At 45.7% G+C, this 16,208-nt stretch overlaps 1 protein-coding gene across 1 annotated transcript in view; it reads right to left on the bottom strand.

The window, feature by feature from the left end:
- The window catches only part of DENND11 (DENN domain containing 11), a 39,877-nt gene extending 25,162 nt beyond the window's left edge, over nt 1-14,715 (bottom strand). Inside the window, exon 1 of the mRNA XM_073621827.1 lies at nt 14,350-14,715. Within this exon, the coding sequence (XP_073477928.1) occupies nt 14,350-14,560 (211 nt within the window). The 5' untranslated portion in view covers nt 14,561-14,715. The remainder of the gene's footprint in view (nt 1-14,349) is intronic.
- Between the last annotated feature and the right edge of the window lie 1,493 nt (nt 14,716-16,208).

Raw genomic sequence — 16,208 nt, 5'->3', positions numbered from 1 at the left:
GGAAGTTTAAACCACACTACAGCCACCATCCTGAACACTACTAAGGCTGTTTTCACATTGGGGCGGCGGGTCCGTTAGCGGTAAAAGGCCATTAGTTTTTAGCAGTGCTTTAGCACCGCTTTTCGCAGAAGGGCTTAAAAGCGCAAGTGTTGCAGAGCTGCCTATTCACTGCCTGTATACAGCGCTCCCAAACTGTCCCAAAGATGCTGCTTGCAGGACTTTTTTCCCGTCCTGCAAGCGCACCGCTGCAGTGTGAAAGCTCTGGGACTTTCACACTGGGGAGGCGTGAGAGGCAGTTCTCATTTTTAGCACTGGAACGCCTGAAAACTGCCTCAGTGTGACATTAGCCTAATCTGTAGGTTGTAGGAAAGGACAGTACATTTTTTACACAGATCTACAGATGAACCTTTGCTTTTAAAGGTCGAAAAGCACAGCCAGCAATCTTGTCTGCTGAGATAAGATCCACAGAGTATGTTTACAACCAGTCTGGCAAGACTAATAAGCTTGCACTGAGGATGAATACTAGTCAAGTACAGTCACTGCACAGCATTTCTAATCCGGAAGCATATCCTGAATATAAGCAAATATGGTTACTATTCACGTACATCATAAATAAAAACTAGGCTGTTTAACACGTTAGCAGGACAGTCCCATATGACAGTTGACAATTAGAACATGTACACAAAGAACTAAAAAAAAAAATTCCCTTTGATTTGTCACTGTCAGCAGGACAGGGTTGTGCGATCTTTGATCCAGGTATGGTCACCTCCTCCAGGCCAGTTGGCCGCATTCAAAGGAAACAGCTGCCAGATAAGGGATAAGGACAAGTAGAACTAGTCATAAGACAGGCAACACGTGTACCATGACACACCCTGACAGATGGGGAGGCACAGCACCTCTCCACACCATGGGGGACAATTACAGGATTAATTCTGACATGTTAAATAAACAAGATAACACAGAAGGCTGTTAAATGAACGGTTTTACATCAACTGCCACTGTACTGGATTCCAGGCAAGTAGATAAATGCAGATTGAACAGTTTGGGCTAGAATTCTATTCAGCCAGGCCCTGCGCCCCCCCACCCCCCCCCCCCCCCCCCGACCTCCCTTTCCTTTCCTGCAGCCATGCACCTGTTCCAGCGCATGATTGTTTAGGGAAGGAGCAGCAGGATACTAAAAAAGGTGCCTTTCTATCAGTAAAGCAGGCCATAGATGCGCTAATTTTCTTTAACCAGTGGTTGCAGCAAAGAAAATCACTCAATTCCTCAAACACAGTCATTGTTGATGGGGGGAATCCCTTGCGCAGAGCTATTGTGTTCTCCCAGCAGCGGGGGGGGCAAAGGGAGCTGTGCCTGCTGGGAGAACACCGTGATTATTGCTAGAGGCTATAGCCGCTGGCAATAATCACATACCGAAAAACCCAACATGCTGGTTGTACCCAAGACAATTAATGGATCGACTTCGGTATATTCAGCCTGACTGTAGATGTTTCGAATCTTGGCAGGTTCCCGCTGAACCGACCAATATTCGACCTGTCTATGGCAGGCTTAAAGTACGTTATGTTACGCTTGTTTGCATCCTCCAAACCCCCCCCCCTTCCACCCAGCCACATTTGGCACTTTTTTTGAGGAGAGCTAGTTTTGCCATGTACCCACTCCCACTTCCAGTCAGATGCGCCACGGCGATCTGAGACAGAAGTTGACGCGCACCCCCATTTCCCTCCTCCCCAGTCTTCTGAAACACATCACATGTCACAGAACACTGCAGGACCATTCACAAAGCGTAGCAGGCTCACGCAAGCACAGTAGGAAACAGACTGTGAAGCCGCAAGGCTTCACTGCTAGTTTCCCTTAATTAAAGATGTCAGTGCCTGCAACCGAAGCCGACTGAAAAATCAGCTCAGGTGAGGACAGTGCTCGCTCCCTGGACAGGTAAGTGTCCCTATATTAAAAGTCAGCAGCTACAGTATTTGTAGCTGCTGACTTAATTTTTTGGGGGGGGGAGCCCGGACTTCCTCTTAATTTCTATGCATCTTTTACACCATTGTACAATGCAACAAATACTGACTGGCAAACATGTCTGCGTTTTCCTCTCCTTGCTGTATGCTTATGCAGGTTCTCTTGACAGGCCGTTCCTCTCCCACGCTGTACCATGTATCTGTTGCAGCCTTGAGTCTAAGAGCTTACATGGGGTTAATGGTTTTTCTCTGTCCCCATGCAGCCGTGTTCAGGCCCAGGGACTGGCCGCTCTTCAGCCTGAGCACTGTACCCTGGAGTAAGGCAAAAAGTTCACATGTTTCAAGAGAGAGCCTGTCAAGAGAACCTGTCTCCTTTCCCCCTAAATTAGAAAAGCAACAGCTCCTCCTTACTGAGGAAACTTAACTTGATTAAAGTGATATTAAAATTAGGGATTTTTATGTTTGTTATTTAAAAAAAAAAAAAAAAATTTTTAAATAACAAACATATCACACATACCTGCTCTGTGCAGTAATTTTGCAGATCAGCCCTGTTCCTCTTCTTTAAGGGTCCCCTGCTGGCACTCCTGGCCCCTCTCTCCTGCCCACATAGCAAGCAGCTTGCTATGGGGGCTCCCGAGCCTTCTCGGTGTCCATTCATGCACATGGAGCACAGCTCGGCCCTGCCCCTGCACACCAATGCAAAAAAAAAATGCACACAAATGGAAGGCAATGCACATCCATTTGTCAAGCATTTTAATGCATGTTTATGTATGAACAGGTGCCAAGTGTCTTTTCCACCTGCCTATATGTGGTTCCATCTGCAAATGAATCTAGACTTTAGGAGCCAGCCTGGACATCAGAAGTGTTCAAGGAGAGCTATGAAGAACCCATGGGGGTCTTTCAGGTGTGAGGGAAGATTTAAAAATTGAAAGCAGGAAGACCATTCATTGCAAGAGAGACATGCTACATTCCTTCTGCAATAAAACTTACCCGTCTCTTCACAGTTTTCATTTGCACCTCCATCGACGACTTGGGTACAAACATGTAAATAGCACCCCAATGCATTATACAGTAGAGCCAACACACCTTAGCACACCACAAAAATTGTACCATGCGTTGTGGTGCACAGCATTGTTAAAGGGTCAGGCTAAAGTTTGGAAATAGCCAACTCCAAATTTGTTTTAGGTCAAGCAGATAATGGGCACTTTGGCACTATGATACACAAGAAACCTAAAGCTATCCCTAACAAAACTAATTTGCCAGGCCTCATTCTCACGAGGCGGATCCGCTTCCACGGAGTCCACCTCGGTCCACCAGCTCAGCGAGAGATCTCTGCTGAGCTGGCGGATGACAGGTCCCTCTCTGCTCACTGAGCGGGGAGGGGCTTGTCGAGCGCCGCTGGTTTCTATGGAGAGATTGGACGAAAACGGACAGCATGTCCATTTTCATCAGATCTCACCCGATCCGATAGCGGTGTATCTGAACGTAGAGGCATCCGTCTGCTTTTAGGGGATAGGACTGGGGTGAATGTCAGAGGACATGTCACCGCTGACATCCGTCGCTCCATAGATTAGCATGGAGCACCTGTTCAGGTCCGCCGTCAAAACTTACTGGCGGACCTGAACAATCCGATAGTGTGAAAGGGGCCAGGGGGATTAGTCATTTACAATTAGAAACACAGTCTTTTCAGTTCATAGGAAGCTACAGGGACACTGTATTTATGGCAAGATCAGGTATTTTTTGTACTTTCCAAAAATGTTCTTCGCCTGACTCAAGAAACGTAATGCAGCATATATTTTAATGTACATAATATATAGATGGCATAAATGTAGAACTCTTATTTTAAACCCCAACATATTTTGTAATTATACAGCCAGCTTTGCTCCTTTTCTGTTGATTCTCTTATGTCAGAGAAAAGGAATGCCTGAATGAAAAGTCTTTTTACGGTCTATAATACATGTCAAACACAATGTTATTTGCAGCCCGATATTATGTCATATTTTTGCCTTGGCTGTGAGTATTATGGTGGAGCTTTTTTGTTTTTAAGGAAAGGGGAACTTTCTGTGCTCTAATATGACAATTAATAATGTGAACAATCGTGCTATTTGAGTGAAGTTTGAGTCTTAACAGTTTTTCCATTTTAAACAGCTGTAATGGAATGTTAGCCAGAGAAGAGGAGCTCATTGACTTCTTTGTGCTGTAAAATTTCACAGCTTTGTTGAATATTTCACAGCATGGACTGACCCAATTTCTCAGAATGGCCTCATATCAGTCACACAGACAACACTGAGCCCTCACTGTGCTGTAGCATAGATATGCACTTCCCATTTCTGGCTTCACAGCTTAAAGTGAAAATAAAGGCAGAAAGTTTATCTTAACCACTTAAGGACCGCCCACCGCATATATATTGCGACAGGCCGGCCCTATTGCGAGAAACAACGTACCCATATGTCGTTTCGTGCACACGCTGCACAGGGGAGATGCGCAGTTCCGGCGGCTGTGAGTCCCCTTGTTAAAGGGGGTTTCGACATTACGATAAGCCCCCCCGCCCATAGACCCCGACAACCACCGGCTAGGGTTGTCGGGCAAAAGGCCCTTGTCCTCATGAACATGGGGGCAAGGTGCTTTGGGGTGGGGGCACAGAGCCCTCCCTGCCCCAAAGCACCCATCAGCCCATGTTGAGGGCATGTGGCCTGGTATGGTTCAGGAGAGGGGGGAGCTTGCTCATCTCCTCCCTTTCCTTACCTGCCGGGCGGCATCTGGTATAGATTTTTGGAGGGACCCCCACGCCGGGTTTTTTTTTTTTTTTTGGCGTGGGAGTCCCCTCCGAATCCCTACTAGACCCGAAGGGCCTGGAATGGACCTGGATGGGGGGGGGGGGGGGCACGTCGTTTTTTTCGTGAATTTTTTTGCCGGCAATTTTTTTTTTTCCTTTTTACATTCAGCTTTCAGCGGGAACCCCGCTGACAGTTGACGAATCATCAGTTTTTAAGAATGCGGCTGCAGGCTTCCTGGCCCCCTGCTTAGCAACCAGTTATAAACAGTGGTAAAATAAGAACCGCAAAACACATCAAAAATGCACCACTTGCGTTTCTGGTAAAGCTCCATTTAAGTCTATTAGCTTCAAATCGCGGGAAAAAAGTCCCTGGCCCTTTCCAAAATTGCACCAGACACAAAACGCAAAGATGTGAACTAGTAAACCATGTTAAATTGACTAGTGCGTTTCTGCAAATCGCACAAAAAAAATGCATAGCTGTGAATGTAGGGTTAGGGCCAGTTCACATAACATGTATTCCAGTGCAGGTTTTTTTGATGCAGAAAAAAAAACGCACTGGACTGCATGCAATGTGAACTGGCCCTAAAGGCTTGGCCACTGTGCCTGCCTTTGTGACAGGCACAGTGGCCAGGCTGGAAGCACAGCATTGCTGAGTCTATGGATAACCAGGCTGAGCTGCATGGAGGACAGAGGGTCTGGTATGGACATTTTACCATTAGTGTTGCCCCCACTGTGCCCATTTTAAAAGGGTGGACCTGTAAATCTGACAAGGTTTAAGCACACTGATCTGCAAACTGTGAAAACCCAACCATTTGCTGCAAATCTTCTGATCATGTGCGTGCAATTTTGGCCTGTCCACAGAGAATTGCATAATTCTTTTGTCCAGGAAATTGGGATCCCTGAACTGCATGACATTTAGTGGATAGCGGGAATAAGCATGTGCAAGCACAAAAGACTTGTCATTGGCCAAAGCAGCCCAGTTCAGACAGTTGCTGGTCTCTGATCCAAAATAATGGTAGAACGTTTAGCTGGGTTGTTGAGCCCATAATTATGAGCAGGGATGAAGAGAAGCCCTGGCTGCAGAGAAGATAGACTCACCAGTTCCTTTTTGAGGTCAGTATACAGTTTCACTTACACTCGTGAACAGTTGGGAGGAAATAAACTTATGTACTGCAGATTACTAAACATTCTGTCTGTGTACAAACTCCGCTACGCTGCAGCCTGCTAAGGAACGGGCATGTCTCTGAGACAAGGCCCATTAGCAGGGACACTGGACCTCGAGCCATTCAGGTATTTTTATAGCCAGATGCTTATTCATCAGGAGCTGTTGGTCAAACTCCTTTCCCTCTGAAATATACCAGAAAGCAGCACACCACTTAAAGCGGACCTGCCGTTTTGGATTTCCCCTCATTTCCTTTATTGGTGACAATGGAGAGGATAAATCTCTGATACAATCAACATTAGGGTTCTTTCATACTGATGCGCCTTTGATGCGTTCCTTTTGACTTATAATAAAAGATGCCTTTTTGGTGCGCTTTTGAAAAACTTCACCAAAGATGCAGCACACAGGACTTTTCATAGCGCAGCACAACTGCAGTGTGAGCAGTTACATAAGATATTATGGGGAATAGTTTTTATATGCTTTTGTCTCCCTGGAAAAGAACAGCGAAGCGCACCAGTGCCAAAGAGGGCTTAAAAAAAAAAAAAAAAAAAAGAAAAGTTACACAGTCTAACCATACGTCACTCCATTCAAAACTTAAAAAAAGTTTTGGATGCATTACAAATGACCAACCATGCTTTCGCTTTTTCTCAACTTTAAAACGAAACTCCGGGCAATTCGGGCAATTTTTTTTTCCCCATGCAGTGGGGCTGTCCCCCACTTCCCACTTCATAGGCTAACTGCCAATTACTGTCTAGGGGGTTTGGAGAGCAGAGATATACTTACCTAATCCTCCAAGCACAAGACCGGTCCCTGTGGCTCCTGCCACCCCCCCACCCCACCCCCAGATCTAGCGATCTTGTGCGGTGCACTGTTTCTGATCTCACCATGCCCATAGACCTGCTCTAGACATGAAGACATCACGAACAGTCCATTGGATTGTGAGGGAGCAGAGGATCAGGTAAGCATATAGCTTTCTAGTCCCTCTGTTATAGAAAGATAAAATTGCCCGGAGTTCAGCTTTGATAAAATGCCACAAGGAGCCAACACATTAACCACTTCAGCCCCGGAAGGATTTACCCCCTTCCTGACCAGAGCACTTTTTACAATTCGGCACTGCGTCGCTTTAACTGCTAATTGCGCGGTCATGCAATGCTCTACCCAAACGAAATTTGCGTCCTTTTCTTCCCACAAATAGAGCTTTCTTTTGATGGTATTTGATCACCTCTGCCGTTTTTATTTTTTGCGCTATAAATGGAAAAAGACTGAAAATTTTGAAAAAAAATGATATTTTCTACTTTTTGTTATAAAAAAAATCCAATAAACTAAATTTTAGTCATACATTTAGGCCAAAATGTATTCGGCCACATGTCTTTGGTAAAAAAAATGTCAATAAGCATATATTTATTGGTTTGCGCAAAAGTTATAGCGTCTACAAACTAGGGTACATTTTCTGGAATTTACACAGCTTTTAGTTTATGACTGCCTATGTCATTTCTTGAGGTGCTAAAATGGCAGGGCAGTACAAACCCCCCCCAAATGACCCCATTTTGGAAAGTAGACACCCCAAGGAAATTGCTGAGAGGCATGTTGAGCCCATTGAATATTTATTTTTTTTGTCCCAAGTGATTGAATAATGACAAAAAAAAAAAAAAAAAAAAAATTTACAAAAAGTTGTCACTAAATGATATATTGCTCACATAGGCCATGGGCATATGTGGAATTGCACCCCAAAATACATTCAGCTGCTTCTCCTGAGTACGGGGATACCACATGTGTGAGACTTTTTGGGAGCCTAGCCGCGTACGGGGCCCCGAAAACCCAGCACCACCTTCAGGATTTCTAAGGGCATACATTTTTGATTTCACTCCTCACTACCTATCATAGTTTTGAAGGCCATAAAATGCCAAGATGGCACAACCCCCCCCCAAATGACCCCATTTTGGAAAGTAGACACCCCAAGCTATTTGCTGAGAGGCATGGTGAGTATTTTGCAGCTCTCATTTGTTTTTGAAAATGAAGAAAGACCAGAAAAAAAATTTTTTTTTTTTCTTTTTTCAATTTTCAAAACCTTGTGACAAAAAGTGAGGTCTGCAAAATACTCACTATACCTCTCAGCAAATAGCTTGGGGTGTCTACTTTCCAAAATTGGGTCATTTGGGGGGGTTTTGTGCCACCTGGGCTTTCCATGGCCTCCGAAACTGTGATAGGCAGTGAAGAGTGAAATCAAAAATTTACGGCCTTAGAAAGCCTGAAGGCGGTTCTTGGTTTTCGGGGTCCCGTACGCGGCTAGGCTCCCAAAAAGTCCCACACATGTGGTATCCCCGTACTCAGGAGAAGCAACAGAATTTATTTTGGGGTGTAATTTCACAAATCCCCATGGCATGTTTGAGCAATATAACATTTAGTGACAACTTTGTGCAAAAAAAAAAAAAAAAAAAAAAAAATTTGTCTCTTTCCCGCAACTTGTGTCACAATATAAAATATTCCATGGACTCGACATGCCTCTCAGCAAATAGCTTGGGGTGTCTACTTTCCAAAATGGGGTCATTTGGGGGGGTTTGAACTGTCCTGGCATTTTATGCACAACATTTAGAAGCTTATGTCACACATCACCCACTCTTCTAACCACTTGAAGACAAAGCCCTTTCTGACACTTTTTGATTACATGAAAAAATTATTTTTTTTTGCAAGAAAATTACTTTGAACCCCCAAACATTATATATTATTTTAAAGCAAATGCCCTACAGATTAAAATGGTGGGTGTTTCATTTTTTTTTTTCACACAGTAATTGCGCAGCGATTTTTCAAACGCATTTTTTGTGGAAAAAACACACTTTTTTAAATTTTAATGCACTAAAACACACTATATTGCCCAAATGTTTGATGAAATAAAAAAGATGATCTTAGGCCGAGTACATGGATACCAAACATGACATGCTTTACAATTGCGCACAAACGTGCAGTGGCAACAAAATTAATACATTTTTAAAAGCCTTTAAAAGCCTTTACAGGTTACCACTTTAGATTTACAGAGGAGGTCTACTGCTAAAATTACTGCCCTCGATCTGACCTTCGCGGTGATACCTCACATGCATGGTGCAATTGCTGTTTACATTTGACGCCAGACCGACGCTTGCGTTCGCCTTAGCGCGAGAGCAGGGGGGACAGGGGTGCTTTTTTTTTTTTTTTTTTTTTTTTTTCTTTATTATTTTTTTGCTTTTTTATCTTATTTTTAAACTGTTCCTTTCATATTTTTTTTTAAATCATTTTTATTGTTATCTCAGGGAATGTAAATATCCCCTATGATAGCAATAGGTAGTGACAGGTACTCTTTTTTGAAAAAATTGGGGTCTATTAGACCCTAGATTTCTCCTCTGCCCTCAAAGCATCTGACCACACCAAGATCGGTGTGATAAAATGCTTTCCCAATTTCCCAATGGCGCTGTTTACATCCGGCGAAATCTAAGTCCTAAAATGCTCGTAGCTTCCGGTTTCTTAGGCCATAGAGATGTTTGGAGCCACTCTGGTCTCTGATCAGCTCTATGGTCAGCTGGCTGAATCACCGGCTGCATTCTCAGGTTCCCTGTTGAGACAGGAGAGCCAGAGAAAAACACGGAAGACTATGGGGGGGGGGGGCATTCCCTCCCACTGCTTGTAAAAGCAGTCTAGAGGCTAATTAGCCACTAGGATTGCTTTTACATGAAAGCCGACCGCTGGCTGAAAAGAATGATACCAAGATGATACCTAAACCTGCAGGCATCATTCTGGTATAACCACTCAAAGTCGTGAATGGCGTACCTGAAGACAAAAAAATGGTTAACAATAAAGCACAGTAAACGGTAAAGTATAAAAAATTGCATACCTGAAAAGCAAACATGATAAAACATAATAACAATAAAACATTGCAGAATAGAATACAGTAAAAAAGAGCAGAACACCAGAGAGAGAATAGAGAGAGAGAGAACAATAAAACGACAACTATTTTTTTTTATTTTTGTTTGTGTTTTTTTTTTTTTTTTTTACACTTTTTTTTTGTAACTGTAACTTTTATAACTGTAACCGGTTCCAGGTTCGGGTCTCTCAAAATGCGATGGCATCTTGGGAGACCCTGTGAAAGTGTGCCTAGTCTGTGCAATGCTGTACCCTACGCTAATACTCAACTAGTGAATGGTAGCGTTCAAAACATTCACCAATGCAAAGACCAGGATTGTCAGGACAGGAGGGACAATAATAGCGGGTGTCACGTCTATATTCGCGCTTGCTGCAGACACATCTTTTTTGGGGGGGTTCGTTGGGTAGGGGTACTCGGGAGGACATATAAATGCCTCTCATGCAGCCGTCTGCATTTGGTTGGGGATGTGAATGGGGGAAATACGGGCGCTGCAGAAGTGATGGGTTCCCAATTAGGATTGGCGAATGCAGCAGGAAGGGCATTATGGGCACGACGGGCCTGTGTTTGTCTTTTTGGTGGCAGCGGGACACTATTTGTGCTTGCCACCTCACCAGCTTGAACTGCACTTATGGGACTCGCCACGTCACCAAGTGTTACTGCAGTGCTGGTATGACTACGACCGGGGTGTACTAGGCCGCTGGTGCTTGCCAGTTCACCAAAACGCTACAAAAAAAAGTGACAGTGATCGATCGATACTGCACTTGGGTGGGCTGGGCTGGGCCGGGCGGAGGGGCAAAACACAGGTGCTAGCAGGTATCTGGGCTGATCCCACTAACACTGCGTTTTTGGGAACCCTAAACTGCTGGGGACGCTAGTATAGATCTGATCGGATCAGATATTGATCCGATCAGATACTATACCACTAATGGAGGCGTATGCTGCATGCGTGGGTGTTAGTGCTACTGGCGCTAATCTGACGCTGCCTGGGGCTGGTGCTTGCCAGTTCACCAAAATGCTACCAAAAAAACTGTTAGCGATCGCAGGGATCAGGCCTGACTCTGCGAACGCTGCAGTTATGCGTTTAGTGTTTTGTAAGTGACAGTGATCGATCGATACTGCACTTGGGTGGGCTGGGCGGAGGGGCAAAACGCAGGTGCTAGCAGGTATCTGGGCTGATCCCGCTAACACTGCGTTTTTGGGAACCCTAAACTGCTGGGGACGCTAGTATAGATCTGATCGGATCAGATATTGATGTGTTCAGATACTATACCACTAAGGGAGGTGTACGGTGCGTGTACGGTGCGTGCGTGGGTGTTCGCGGTACTGGCGCTAATCTGACGCTGCCTGGGGCGACGCATATCACCGCCGGGCGATCAGGGGGCTAAACCTTTATTCGGTAATAAACGGCGGGTGCCCTGACACTAAAAAAAATAAACGAACTAACCAGCGTCACCCGTAACAGTTATACGGTGATCAGTGGTGAAAGGGTTAACTAGGGGGCAATCAAGGGGTTAAAACATTTATTCGGTAGTATATGGGGGTCCCTGTCGCTATAAAACGCTGACAGCGAACCTAAATATTTACGTTCCTAACTAGCGTCACCAGCGACACTAATACAGCGATCAGAAAAATGATCGCTTAGCGACACTGGTGACAGGGGGTGATCAAGGGGTTAAAACTTTATTAGGGGGGGTTAGGGGGGTACCCTAGACCTACAGGGGGCTAATACTAACTGTCTTACCACTGCTAACTGTCACAAACTGACACTATGCAGTAATCAGGAAAAAAACAAAACAAAACAAAAAAACCTGCTTGGTGTCAGTTTGTGACAGGGGGGGGGGGTGATTGGGGGGGGATCGGGGGGCGATCGGGGGGGGATCGGGGGTGTTTAGTGTGCCTGGCATGTTCTACTGTGTGTGTGTGTTGTGCACTTACATGTCTTCTCTCCTCGGTGCTGGAACGGAAACTGGCCAGCCGAGGAGAGATGACATCACATCCTCTGCCTCTGTGTACTATACAGAGACAGGGGATGTTTCTCATTGGCTGGGAGCGATCGCGAGGGGGGGGCCACGATCGGATGGTCTCCCCCTCGTCTCTCATCGCTTCCAACCAAATGCCGACCGCCGCTGGCACCGGGGGGGGGTCCGATCGGACCCCCCGCCCGCGGGAAGGCAATCACGTACCAGGTACGTGATTTTGCCTGCCCGTGCCGCTCTGCTCACGTATATATGCGTGAGGCGGTCGGCAAGTGGTTAAAGCGGAGTTCCCACCCAAAAGTGGAACTTCCGCTTTAAGCACTCCTCATTAACCTTACACGCCACATTTGGCATGTCATTTTTTTTTTGGGGGGGGGGTTTGAAGTGGGTACCCAGTTTTGACAGTTACCCAGCTCCCACTCGGCCGCCTAGGGAACTCTTCCTGGGACACGTCACAGGTCCCAGAAGATTGCCTGGCCACTAAGAATGAGCAGAGCGACTCACGCATCTGGCTGTGAAGCCGCAAGCTGTTACAGCTGGGTGCCCACACTTGCAATGACGGCACCGCGGAGAGGAGAGGGAGAGGAACAAGGCTTCGGGCAGCTGCATCGCTGGACTATGGAACAGGCGAGTGTCTGTTTAATAAAAGTCGGCAGCTACACTTTTTGTAGCTGCTGACATTTAATAAACTTAAGAGAGAAGGGTTTTTCTTTCTTCACCCCCCCCCCCCCCCGCCCATTATACTTACCTAGGTGAATGCTGCATCTGTCCCCAGGCACCTCTGCACTGAGAACCGAGCCATTGAACACCGCCAATAGCTCGGTTCTCACAGCTCCCCGAACAGAGAGCGGCTGACTGTCAATCAGCATCTCTCCACTCTGCACCACCCCGCGCTCACTAGAACACTGAGCTGTGGAGGGGCGGCGAGCAGCCATCTCAGGCTTCTTGCGCCTTGCTGAGAGGCTGAGACCGGTGTCAGTCCAGGCACCTGGCAGATCCCGACTTCCACTGTCATGATGACGCGTACTGATCTGTGTGACATCAGCAGAGAGCGGACTTCAGACCGTTCTCTTATGAAAACGGGTCACAGGAGTGCAAAAAACGAATTGCACTGCTGTGACCCATAGGAGAAGCCCAGCCAAACGAGCTCAGGCTGGACTTCTCCTTTAAAAACTAGTGGAACTCTGCTTAAGGCCCCTTTCACACTTATACGACTTCAAAGTCACGCGATTTGGGAGCAGTATTACTTTGTACGACTTTGCCACAACTTTGGCATTAACCATTCTCAGCTTGTGCTTACAAAGTAGTGCTGAAATCGTGTCTATATTATTCAGGTACGATTTGCATGTCACTTGAGGGTTTAACATTGAGGTCTATGGAGTACAACTCGCATGGAAGTTGGACCAAAATAGTGCAGGGACTACTTTGAAGTCGGCACGACTTAAAGTCGTGCCAATATGAATAGTAGTCATTGAAAATCATGTACAAAATTGTGGGACAAGTCGTATAAGTGTGAAAGGGACCTTAAAGGGGTTGTAAAGGTTCAGGTTTAAAAAAAAAAAAAAAAAAAAAAAAAAAAAAAAACACACGTGCCATACTTACTTCCAGTGTGCAGTTGGTTATGCACAGAGTGGCCCCGATCCTGCTCTTCTGGGGTCCCTCCACAGCACTCATGGCTCCTCCTCTTCTCGAGTGTCCTGACAGAAAAGCGCTCTCTTACGGGATACCCGTGCAGGCGCGCTCCCGTGTCCTGCTGCTGTGTCTGTTGACACAGACAGCAGGACTCTGCTCCACCACCTGGTGCCCGTGTCATTGGATTTGATTGACAGCAGTGGGAGCAAATGGCTGCACTGCTATCAATCTATCCAATCAGGACACGAGACACCGGCCGGAGCTGGTGTGCTCATTCCCGTCACGGGAATTACGGGGCTCAGGTAAGTATAAGGGGGGCGATAGTGCAGTAAAGAAGGTTTTTTCACCTTAATGCATTAAGGTGAAAATCTTTATTCACAGCACCAGGCTGTGATGCGGGTTGTACTGTGTTGCAACATGCTTGCTGACTAACTACATCCCTTCATGGAAATGGTAATCACTGATAGCAGTGGCCACTTGTAGTAGTACAATGCACCCTTCAAAAATGGTTCAAGAAGTTAGGAAACATAAGGTTGATGTGTTGACTTGGCCTCCAAATTCTCCAGATCTCAATTCAATCAAGAATCTGTGGGATGTGCTGGAAAAACAAGTCCAATCCATGGAGGCTCTACCTTGCAACTTAAAGGATCTGCTACTGACAGTTTGGTGCCAAATACCACAGCGTACCGTCAGGGGTCTAGTGGGGTCCACACGTTGGAGGGTCACGGATGTTTTGGCAGCAAAAAGGGGACCTACTCAGTATTAGGTGGGTGGTCATCAAGTTATGGCTCATCGCTGTATAGTATATATTGATTTATATAAAATGTAATACACACATATAAAATAACAGAAACTGATTACAGATATCTAGAGACATAGAAAATGATATGTGTCTCCCCTTAGCCTTCCATTGCAGGCCCATGTTGATCCCCTCCTTCCCCCTCTCCACTCACCGCTCCTGGGATCGAATGTGACCACAAACACAGCCACGATATGGTCGTCCTCCAGCTGAGGCAGAGGGGAGAGCTCTCCGGGCGGCAGTCTCCTCCAGCTGGCCCCATACTTCTTAGGCCACTTGTCCGCCTGCTCCTGCTCTGGGGCAGGACTCACCCCAGGCCCCTCGGCCCAATCGAGCAGCGGAGCCCGGTCCGTCCGCCCGGCCATTCCGCGGAGAGCCGTCAGCAACAGCACTAGCAGCCCGGGCGGCGGAAATCAGGGGGCGGGGCTACTACCTGTAAAAGCGCTCCATCTCCAGCTGTGCGGCGGACGCGGATAGACCACTTTCACATTCGTACGTCACTTCCGGCCCAGATGCTGAATGTGTCACCCAGAGACACAAAGGGAGCTGTCTGCTGACTGATAATGGGCCCATTGTGCCCCCTTGTGTACCAACTGCAGACAACCACTGGGCCCCCAGGAGACCCTCATGTGTGGCCCCTGGGAGCTGGCCTGTCTTCTTCTTGCCAGACACAGCCTGTCTGATGAATTATTGATGAAAAGCTATTACAGTGTGAAAAACACAAGACTAGCTCCCTGTGATGTGGCACACAGGGCTGCAGGCATTAATATATTTATAGACAGCTATTTATAGGGCTGCTTGTAAATGTCTGTTCTCCATGGGCTGATTTCTATGTAAATCAACTTATTTGTATGTAAAAGAGTATGATAGGGGGCCATTTGTCATCGGTACATTACAGAGATATAAATCCGGAATACCCCCATAAGTCCCAGTTGCAAGGCTGGATGAGACGTAGGAGAAAAAAGCACTCACATTGCCTCATCTGTAAATAGTTATGGAAATACAAAAAAGGGGGGTCCCAAAAGGTTACCCACGGTTAGACTTTAAAGGCACAGTAAACAATAGGAATATGACAAAATAGTAATATTTATTGAGACATAGATATATACATGGTATGAAAAGGGACATAGAAAAAGATTTAAAAACCATATACATAAAAATACATAATATGAGCCCTAGTGCGTCAACGCGTTTCGCCGCTAAGCTTAGTCAGGACACATTCGGATTCGTTGGGTGCAAGAAAAGAGGAAAACAGGTCTCACTATCTTGCAGGAGAGTCAGCCTTGTTCAACGAGTGGTTAAAGAAGGAATAATTTCCAGTAAAGAAAGGGTTGGCTCACAACAGGAGCAATTCGCAACACAAGGATTCATAGGAGGCGGCTACTGGCGCATAAAAGCAAATCTCCTAATGTAGTAACCTCAGACAGGGGGTAAGATATTGGATAGAGAGTAGGAAGCAGCCGTATGAGGATTGTGAAAATATGAGTGGAAATAATCCTTCAATCCGGAATAACCAATATAGAGGCTCAGCTACACCCAAGCAAGGTGCTTGATAACGCTCAAAGCCATATTATTGTCATCCAGAGTTGATGTTATGGCAATATCAAAATAATCCCCTGGGAGAGCACGAAATGTGTCCTGACGAAGCTTAGCAGCGAAACGCATTGACGCACTAGGGCTCACATCATATATAATGTATTTTTATGTATATGGTTTTAAAATCTTTTTCTATGTCCCTTTTCATACCATGTATATATCTATGTCTCAATAAATATTAGTATTTTTCCATATTCCTATTGTTTACTGTGCCTTTAAAGTCTGACCCTGGGTCACCTTTTGGGACCCCCCTCTTTTGTATTTCCGTGCTTCTATCTCTCTTTACACAAAACCAAGAGAAATGACAAAAACAAATTATAGGTATATATATGTGTGTGTGTGTAGGTAAATACTACAGTACTGTATTTATATGGATGTGGGCCTATAAGAGAGAATTTCTGATGTCCCCATAACTAT

Source organism: Aquarana catesbeiana, linkage group LG03 (assembly GCF_042186555.1).
Source record: "Aquarana catesbeiana isolate 2022-GZ linkage group LG03, ASM4218655v1, whole genome shotgun sequence".
Taxonomy (NCBI): Eukaryota; Metazoa; Chordata; class Amphibia; order Anura; family Ranidae; genus Aquarana; species Aquarana catesbeiana.
Note: the sequence above shows the minus strand (reverse complement) of the source record. Positions and strands in the feature narration are given on the sequence as shown.